The sequence below is a fragment of the Cajanus cajan genome, chromosome 3 (assembly GCF_000230855.2).
Source record: "Cajanus cajan strain Asha chromosome 3, NIPB_CcT2T_4, whole genome shotgun sequence".
Taxonomy (NCBI): Eukaryota; Viridiplantae; Streptophyta; class Magnoliopsida; order Fabales; family Fabaceae; genus Cajanus; species Cajanus cajan.
Genome location: NC_138519.1, coordinates 70125979 through 70136506, shown reverse-complemented (window position 1 = coordinate 70136506; position 10528 = coordinate 70125979). Strand labels below are relative to the sequence as shown.

At 36.3% G+C, this 10528-nt stretch overlaps 1 protein-coding gene across 1 annotated transcript; it reads left to right on the top strand.

Moving 5' to 3' along the window:
- Positions 1-6890: 6890 nt before the first annotated feature.
- On the top strand, positions 6891-8123 carry LOC109793011 (VQ motif-containing protein). Its single transcript, XM_020352473.3, has 2 exons — positions 6891-7021; positions 7144-8123. Exons 1-2 carry the CDS (start codon positions 6953-6955, stop codon positions 7936-7938), a joined length of 864 nt encoding a protein of 287 aa, XP_020208062.2. The 5' UTR covers positions 6891-6952; the 3' UTR covers positions 7939-8123.
- The last annotated feature ends 2405 nt before the right edge of the window (positions 8124-10528 follow it).

Below are 10528 nucleotides of genomic sequence, written 5' to 3'. Positions count from 1 at the left end.
CACCATCTTTAGCTTCATCTAGCATGACACTTCCTGATGGTGTTGGTTCGACTCTGGGATACTCACAATATAGTGTGCTCCTGACTTTACTTTCCCACAATACAACACACTTAGTATGTGTTTGGATAAAAGTTGAGTTCAACTTAACTCATTTTCACTTCAAAGTAATAACATTGTTGTTTTTACATTTTAAGCTTTAAGAAGTGAAAACACACATTTTAATGTTTTTAAATGGGTAATCAAATGCACCCTTACACAAGGACTTCTTGTTATTGTTTCTTAAGCATGGTTGTTCACTATACGTTTTTTTTAATTTACAAAAATTATATTTAATTTTCTAAAATTATTTTATTTTTATTTTTTTTAGTGTCAATTTAGTTCGATGACCTAATGACATGAGATAGTTAGACAACAAGATAAAAACTTGAACATAATTAAGGACAAGTCAAGTAAACATTAAATATTAAGTGGCTCTACGAATCGAATTAGGTCATGTCAACCTAACTCATTTTATAGGTCTAACCAATACATAAGAAATAGTTAAAATAATTTAAAAGTCATAATATTTAATAATATATTGTTAAAATTTTTAACTAAATGATTATACAATAAAGTAAAATATAATTTACTTGAATAGTTTTGATACATTGTTATTTAAAATAATATATATTTTTTAATATTATCATTCAACCTTGCGATAACACATTTAATAAAGTTGACTATGTTAACTGTTGGGTATCAGAAAGAATGAGCGGAATGCGGAAGCACCGGATCAAGTTAATTAGAGATAGAGAGAAGTAAGTAGAGAGACAAGAAAAATAAATACACACCAAGTTTACGTGGAAACTCCAAAGACGGAGAAAAAACCACGGGCGATCAAGAGCAAGATAATTCCACTATGTAGAAATAGGAGAGTACAAGAAGTTCTCTAATATCATGAGAACAAAGATAATCTCTCAAATATAGACTAAAAATACTCTCTTGAATCTTTCCTCTCTATGTATGATTTTTCTCAAGTGTGTAGATTGCTGAATCAATTGCAATTTGCTCCAAATGCTTGATGCCTTATATAGGCATTGAGAAGAAGCGTATGCACCCAGAATAAGGAAACCTGGAACAAAACAAGGAGCAAAAAAGAGGAAACCATGCATGGAATCATGGCCTAAAATCAAGGAAACGTGTTTTCCTTAAAACAGGAAATATGGAAGAAATTTGTGCCATAACTTTACAATCTCCACCTTGGCTCAAATTTAATAAGTTGCTCATCGCCAGATAAAGCCCCAGAGGGGCAATCATTTGTTGTAGAGACCAACCAAGCCCAAACAATGCTGAAACTTGGCATTCGGAAGTGGCTTAGTAAGCATATCTGCTGGATTCTCAGATGTATGTACCTTTTGTAGTAGAACTTCACCAATAGTAACAATATCTCGGATAAAGTGATGTTTAACATCTATGTGTTTGGTCTTGTCGTGGTAACGACTATTCTTAGTCAAATGAATGGCACTCTGACTATCACAAAATACAGTAAGAACATCTTGTGTGAGACCAAGTTCTTTGACCAAACCTCGGATCCAGAGAGCCTCTTTCACACCCTCTGTTGCTGAAACATATTCTGCTTCTGTTGTAGATAATGCTGCAATAGATTGAAGTGAAGCTTTCCAACTGATAGCAGAATTACAGAGAGTAAAAATGTAGCCAGAAAGAGATCTTCTTCTATCAAGATCACCACCATAATCCGAATCAACAAAACCTGCAACATTATTAGTTGTAGCTTTGTTTCTGTCAAACACCAAGCCAATATTACTAGTACCTTTAAGATACCGAAAAATCCATTTTACAGCACTCCAGTGATCCTTTCCAGGATTATGCATGTATCGGCTCACCATGCTAACAGCATATGCTAAATCAGGTCTAGTGCACACCATAGCATACATTAAACTGCCAACTGCACTAGCATATGGAACGTGTGACATACGCTCCATCTCTTCTTTTGTTTGTGGGCAAAGGTCTGAAGATAACTTGAAATGTGCAGCAAGTGGAGTAGAAACAGGTTTACAATTATTCATATTAAATCTGTCAAGTAATCTCTCAATATATTTTTGTTGAGATAAGAATAATTTACCAACTTGTCGATCTCTATGAATCTCCATGCCAAGAATTTTCTTAGCTGCACCTAATTCCTTCATCTCAAACTCATTATTGAGTTGAGCTTTCAATTTGCTGATCAAAGACTTGTCACGTGATGCAATCAACATATCATCAACATAAAGTAACAAGTATATGAAAGTTCCATCAGGAAATTGTTGAAAATAAATACAATAATCATATTTACTCCTGGAATAACCTTGCCCAATCATAAAGGAATCAAATTTTTTATACCATTGTCTGGGTGCTTGCTTGAGGCCATATAAAGATTTCTTTAATTGACAAACAAGATGCTCCTTACTAGGAACAACAAATCCCTCAGGCTGATCCATATAAATTTCTTCTTCCAGCTCTCCATGTAGAAAAGCTGTCTTTACATCAAGTTGCTCTAATTCTAAATCAAACAGAGCAACAAAAGCAAGCAAAATACGAATGGAAGTATGACGAACAACAGGTGAGAAAATCTCATTAAAGTCAATACCTTCCTTTTGATAAAAGCCTTTAACGACTAATCGCGCCTTGCATCTAGGATCTTCAACCCCTGAAATGCCATCTTTCTTCTTATAGATCCATTTACACCTTAGAGGTCGTTTGCCTTTGGGGAGCTTTGTCAAATTCCAAGTGTTGTTCTTGTGAAGACTTTCAATTTCTTCATTCATAGCCACTAGCCACTTAGCAGAATCAACACAAGAAACAGCTTCACTATAGCTGGCAGGTTCAACATCATCATTTACCTCTTGTGCAATTGACAATGCATAAGCAGTCAAATTGTCATCAGTGTATCTAGCTGGCAATTTTATCTGTCTTCTTGTCCTATCTCGTGCAATGTTATATTCTTCCTGTTGCTGAATAGGATGATCATCACCATGATCATCAATGCTAGACTCAGTGGTAGAGGAAGATGGAACATCAACATTAGGAGCTACAGATTTTAACTCTAACTCCACCTTCTCATTAGTACCTTGCAGATTATTAGTACTGGAAGAAGACACAGATGATTGTTTTCCAGAAGATAATAATGCATCCTCATTAAAAGTCACATCTCTACTAAGAATTAATCTTCGTGACTTAGACTCAGAACACCATAAACGATAACCTTTAGATTCAGATGCATAACCAAGAAATATGCACTTAATAGCTCTAGGAGCTAATTTTCCATCATTAACATGTGCATATGCAGGACATCCAAAAATTCTTAAATTAGAATAATCAATAGGATTACCTGACCAAATTTCTTCTGGAATCTTGAAATTAAGTGAAGAGTGTGGAGATCGGTTGATCAAGTAGCAAGCTGTAGATGCTGCCTCGACCCACAACTCACGTTGATGCCATAACCCAGCATTTGAGAGCATACAACGAGCTCTCTCAAGGATAGTTCTGTTTAAACGTTCTGCAACACCATTCTGCTGGGGTTTACCTGGAATGGTTTTGTGTCTAGCAATACCATGATTTGCGCAGAACTCATTAAAGTCACCTTCACAGAACTCCAATCCATTATCCGTTCTGAGCTTCTTGACTTTCTTTCCTGTCTGAGTTTCAACAAGAGTTTTCCACTTCTTAAAAGTGGGGAATGTTTCATTTTTGTGCCTTAGAAAATAGACCCAGACTTTACGAGAAAAATCATCAATAATAGTCATCATATAACGGCATCCTCCATAAGATGGAACTTTAGAAGGACCCCAAAGATCAGAATGAATGTAATCAAGGGTACCTTTTGTGCGGTGAGTTGCAGTGGAGAAGCTAACTCTTTTCTGCTTCCCAAAGACACAATGTTCACAAAACTCCAACTTACCGATGCCTTGATTACCAAGGAGACCTTGCTTGCTCAGAAGGTGCATGCCTTTTTCACTCATATGGCCCAGGCGCATGTGCCATAATTTGGTGGCATCTTTATCAGACATAGAAGATGAGACAGCTGCTGATCCTGTCACTATAGATCCTTGCAAGATATACAAACTACCAATACGGTTAGCTTTTAATAAAACAATAGCACCTTTTGATACCTTTAGAACTCCACCTTCAGCTGAATACTTGCACCCAAGAGACTCTAGGGTGCCAAGAGAAATTAGATTTCGCTTCAAGTCAGGAATAAAGCGAACATTGGAAAGAGTCTTGATAGTGCCATCATGAGTCTTGATCTGAATAGTACCTATTCCTGCAATCTTGCATTGGGTGTCATTACCCATCAAGACAACACCACTATCAACAGGTTCAAGAGTGGTGAATAAGTCCTTATAAGGACACATATGAAATGTACATCCAGAATCAAGAATCCATTCAGTTTTGCTCCTCTTATCAGAAGAGACAGATATCATAACATCACCATCAGAATCAGTTTCAACATTAGCAGCTTCAGCAGGATTTTTACCTTTTTCTTGCCTTTCTTGTTTCTTTTTCAAGATAAAGCAGTCGGAGATATCATGCCCAAATTTCTTGCAATAACGACAGGTTTTGTTGGATTTACGCCCTCTGGATTTGGATCTACTTTTCTTGTTACTGGTACTCCCTTTTTCTTGAGTTCTACCCCTGACACTTAAACCCTCACCCTTGTCCTCAGAGTGGATATCAAGATCAAACTTTTCTTTGGACAACAAATTAGATTTAACATCTTCAAAGGATAAGGTATCATTGTTGCTATACAACATAATTTCTTTAAAGTGTTTATAGGTAGAAGGTAATGAGACAATCAACAAAACAGCTTTATCTTCATCATCAATTTTAATTTCAATATTTTCCAAATCCATGATAATAGAATTAAACTCATTAAGATGAGATTGAATAGGAGTACCTTCGACCATACGAATCGTATATAGTCTTTCTTTGAGACGAAGCTTGTTTGCGAGACTTTTGGTCATATAAAGAGATTCCAATTTCAGCCACAAAGCAGCAGCGGTTGTTTCATTTGCTACTTCACGAAGAACCTCCTTGGACAAGCATAGTTGGATTGCTGAAAGCGCCTTTTCATCCAACTCGTCCCATTGCTCATCAGTCATGTTGACCGGCTTTTTGGCTTTTCCATCTAAAGCTTTCTTCAATCCATTCTGTGTAAGAACGGCTTTCATTTGGACTTTCCAAATAGAAAAACAAATCTTGCCATCAAACTTCTCAATGTCAAATTTAGTGACGGTAGACATATTGAATCTCTAATTAAACAAGTAGCTCTGATACCACTTGTTGGGTATCAGAAAGAATGAGCGGAATGCGGAAGCACCGGATCAAGTTAATTAGAGATAGAGAGAAGTAAGTAGAGAGACAAGAAAAATAAATACACACCAAGTTTACGTGGAAACTCCAAAGACGGAGAAAAAACCACGGGCGATCAAGAGCAAGATAATTCCACTATGTAGAAATAGGAGAGTACAAGAAGTTCTCTAATATCATGAGAACAAAGATAATCTCTCAAATATAGACTAAAAATACTCTCTTGAATCTTTCCTCTCTATGTATGATTTTTCTCAAGTGTGTAGATTGCTGAATCAATTGCAATTTGCTCCAAATGCTTGATGCCTTATATAGGCATTGAGAAGAAGCGTATGCACCCAGAATAAGGAAACCTGGAACAAAACAAGGAGCAAAAAAGAGGAAACCATGCATGGAATCATGGCCTAAAATCAAGGAAACGTGTTTTCCTTAAAACAGGAAATATGGAAGAAATTTGTGCCATAACTTTACAGTTAACAATTACATGAGGACCTTACTATGTATTAAAAAAATGTTGTTAGATATTGTATAAAATATTTTACATGTTATTTTAAGAAATAAAAAATCTAATTATCATATTTGACTTTCCGTTTAAATACACCATTTTAATAATGTTTTAATAAACTATGATTGTTTTAATTATAGTTATATTTCTAATATTTTATTGTTAAATAAGATTATAATTTATTATTATGCATTCTTTTGTGAGATTCTCAATATCTAAAAATCATGCTAGATTTTAACTATTTTGACTTTAGTTGAATCGGATAAAATTTAATGGAGTCAAAACTCGTTGACAGTTTTTTTCTTAATTTACAAGATTTTAATCAATGTTTTATTTAAAGAAAATCAAATTCCTATCGCTTGAGTCAGTAAACATTAATTTATTATTAAGCATTTAAAGAAATGATCAAGTAATTAAATTTTGTGTGTATTTAAATCTAAAAATAATTAATTTTTAGACGATGCTAACTAGAGTCGTTAAGAAATCAAAAATAAAAAATTCTATTGAAAGATAACAACACACTCTCTCATATAACTTTTTAACAAAAAAGAAAAAGAATTCTACATAAAACACTAATCAACAAGACCCTTAAATTTTTGTTGAATTGATACGAGGATGCACATTTAAGATTTTTTTTTTGTCTCCATTTACACGTGAAAATTGTCCAGTTGTTATGCATATGTACAATTGTTTCTTTTTTACAAATGCACAACCTATCCCTTAACCAATATTATTGTCACCATTATAAAAATAAAACCCCAGCACCATATAGGTTGATTTTCTTAAAATCAAATTCTTCTACAATCATGGGAAAACACATCATAAGGAAACCAAAATCCGTAAGTAATAATCATGGGAAGAAAATGAATCTCCCCTAGCCCAAAAAAAAATACATTAATTTGTGAATCCAAACAAGCAATTAATATTCTTACATCCGGAAAAAAAAGAAAAGAAAAGAAAAGAATAGAGCATCACTTAACAAGAACGTAGTGTATTTGGAGGGGGAGAAAATTAATTAATGTTTGAGCGTTGAATTTTTGATTTAATTTTCTATATACTGCGGAGGAAGACAGTGGTTAAATAGCGCGTAGGATTGGCCTCATGTTCCGAACACCTCAAGGGCCCTACGAATACATTTCTTACCAAACCAAACAAAAGTCACATTGCAGAGTACAGTGCACCCCTCTCTCTCTCTCTCTCTCTTTCTTTCTCCTTTTCTTTTTCTCTCTTTTTATTTATTTTTTTTTTCTTTCTCATCTTGTGTTTCTTTTCTTTCTTTTGTGCGAAACCAGTCAACCATGGACTCGAAATCCCCGAGAACCTACACAGTGAATCTTCTTCCTTCGCCGCGCAACAGCCACAGCTCTAACAGCAGCTGCAGCAGCACCAGCAGCAATGGACTGCACCACACCCAATTCCCGCCCCTCACGCCAACCGCAGCTTCTCCAGCGGCGGCGGTGGCGGCTCCACCGTCCCCGTACCCGCCGAAGCCGGTTAGCAGATCCGAATCCGCCAACCCGTACCCGACAACGTTCGTGCAGGCCGACACCTCCTCGTTCAAACAAGTGGTCCAAATGCTAACCGGATCCACTGAAACCGCCAAACAAGCCTCTTCCTCCGTGCCCAAACCTGGGTCCGAACCTGCGAAACCCCACTCCCACTCCCACTCCCACTCCCACTCCCACTCCATTCCACCCATCAAGAAACAATCCGGGTTCAAACTCTACGAGCGTAGGAACACGCTGAAGAATCTGAACATCAACCCTCTGCTCCCTGTCTTCAACAACAACATCAACAACAACAACGTTTTCTCGCCCAGGAAACCCGAAGTGCTGTCTCCCAGCATCCTCGATTTTCCCGCGCTCGTTCTCAGCCCTGTCACGCCTCTCATACCCGACCCGTTTGACCGATCCCGCTCCAACAACGCCGCTGCACCCTCTTTCAACACCGAAGCTGAAGAGAAAGCCATCAAAGAAAAGGGTTTCTTTTTGCACCCCTCACCCCGCGCCACCACACCTAGGGACGCTGAGCCTCGCTTGTTGCCTCTCTTCCCCACCGCGTCCCCAGGTTCTTCTTCTTCCTCTTAAGATATATTAATTAATTAATTAATTTCTTTTTCCTTCCCCTTCCCCTTTTCCTTCCCCTTCCCCTTCCCCTTTACATTTTCTGTAAGATTCTTCTATATATATTTATGGCATTCATCAGAGAGAGATAAACTTGTAATGGCTTATGCAGAGAATGGAACAAGAATCTTGCTTCAATTGTATCTAAATTTTTTGCCTTTTCTTTTTTCTTCTCGTTATAGATTGCCAATTTAATTTCACTCATTATTGAGCTCGTGGAGTATGATTCCGAAATGTTTAGCTTTGCGTAAACAATAAATTCGTCAATTATTATGAGCCATGCCCATGAGGGTATTGGGAATTTAATTAATGAGAGGAAAAGTTTCTTGTTTCTAGTTTCTAGTTTCTAGTTTCTAGTTTCTAGTTTCTAGTTTCTAGTTTCTAGTTTCTAGGTTCTAGGTTCTAGGTTCTACCATTCACTACTACGGCAGAGTAATGACTAATGAATCAATCAAATTCTCGAACCCTTTGGTCTTGGTCTTGGTCTTGGTCTTTGTTTTTATTTTGGAACTTTTAATGTGGTCGCTGCGTATTTTCAGAGGATTTAATTCACTTCGTTTCCCGCACTAGTGTAAAACGCTCGCTTGAATTAATGCGGAATTTGAAATGTGTGACCCAATTCAGTTGCTTCCACTTGAGGGCAATAATAATGATTATATTTAACGTTATGGCTAAGTAAGTGCAGGCGTTGCAGGCAGAGTGGTAGGGAGGGGTAAGAATTGAGAAAAATGAAAAATGTTATTATGTGAATAAGTGGTGGTTTACATCAATGGTAAGCAAAAGCAACACTAGCTGTCAAAGAAAGAGTAGAAGAATGGGTAAGGAATCTTGACCCTTTTTGTTGCCTTTCCGAGTGAGGGGAAGGTGCCAACAAGAGATGCAGGCATTCAGGCATTCTATGTGGTTTTTGTTGTGTAAACACAACACGCATCCACCGGTTTTATTGTGCTACGTACTTTGTGCCTCTCTTCCCAAAGCACCGCTGGCTAACACCACCAAAGACAAGCTAGGTTCATAGATAGATCCACTATATCAATGTGTCTACTTCGCAAACTATCAAAAACAATTCACCCTTGTGTAGCAGTAGTAGTAATAATTAGTTGCATGTTTTTAAGATCAAATGGGTAATTTTAATTTATATGGTTCAAACCCTTGTGTAGTTTTCTATAGATAAAAAAGAAAAATGAACGATGGTTTGATCAAATGAATGTAATAACACTAGTAATGTGAATTTTGATTTTAATTAGAGGATGCGTTACACAACTCATGAGCCGTGGAATTGTGGCAAGGTTATGTAAAGAGTAGAAGTCAAACTGGCTTGTAAGTTGGAGCAATAAATTGCGTTTCGCTGAAGGAGTGAACTGTGAACAGAAAAAAGTTTTGATTTTTCCTTTGTGGTAGGGACCTCGGTTTGAACAGCCGTAAAAAGCAATGATGCGAAGACAGTTCCTCTTTGTGTGATTCAGTATTTTAATTATCCTTTTTGACTTGAAGGAGACCACAAGTGTAGTTGTGAATGGGAAGTGGGACTTGTGATGATGAAAGGAAGAAAAGATGGGAAGGGGAAGGCCAGAAAACATGGTGCTGAGATGACCTCTTTTGTGTTGGTTTGATTTGTTTGGTTGTGCTGTGTGGGCTAACATGATTTTTGAATTTTGAGGACTATGGTTGGTGGTGCATTTATTGGGAATTTGAAACTCAACATGTGCACTGCTCTGAAACACTAGTGGCGTTTTGCTAGCCCATTATCTTCTACACTTTGCCTTTCGCTATCACTCTTGAGAGAGATATAAGACAACATGCCTCATGTGCCATGTTTTCATTTGAAGCATTATTAGATAATAACCCCCTTTCAAACTCCACACAACTTATTTTATGATCAAGAAAATTCAAGCATGGCATATTTGACTGTGTCACCGATACTTTTAAATTCGCAAGAGCCACAAACAAGTACGTGTGTATGTATACTTTAATTTAGTTGTGTTGGTCCACCCTTTGTTTTGTTATCATTGGTGGGTACTGGGTTATGCGCTATCCTTTTGAAAAGATATACGTAATCATTATTTTCTATTCTCTTGGCTTCGTGAAAAATTTAAAATAAAAGATATTTTGGTCTAAAGGTGTTATTAGAAGAATTAATAAATAAAAAGTTTTTATTATAATTTACGTAGTTGAGAGAATAACAAAAATCAGTATCATAGAAATGCAAATTTTTTATTTTTTGATTAGTGTCCTGAAATAAAAATATTAATTTATGTGGGCATGGATGGTGGGATGGATGATGGTTGACAAAACAACTTGAATTAATTAATGCTTTGACTAAAAGAGGTAAAATAGAATTGAAATAAATAAATAAATAAAAGCAGAATAGGTACTAATACATTGTTTGGAATGCATGGAACCGAGAAGAAAAGAAAAGGAATGAAAGAAAAAAACACATTTATCTATAATTTTTCTGTTGTTGTACACAAGAAAATTAAAGAAAGAATAAATATTATGGGTTTCATATTAAATTTCTTTCTTTCTATTATGAAAAAAAAGAATAAATAAAAAT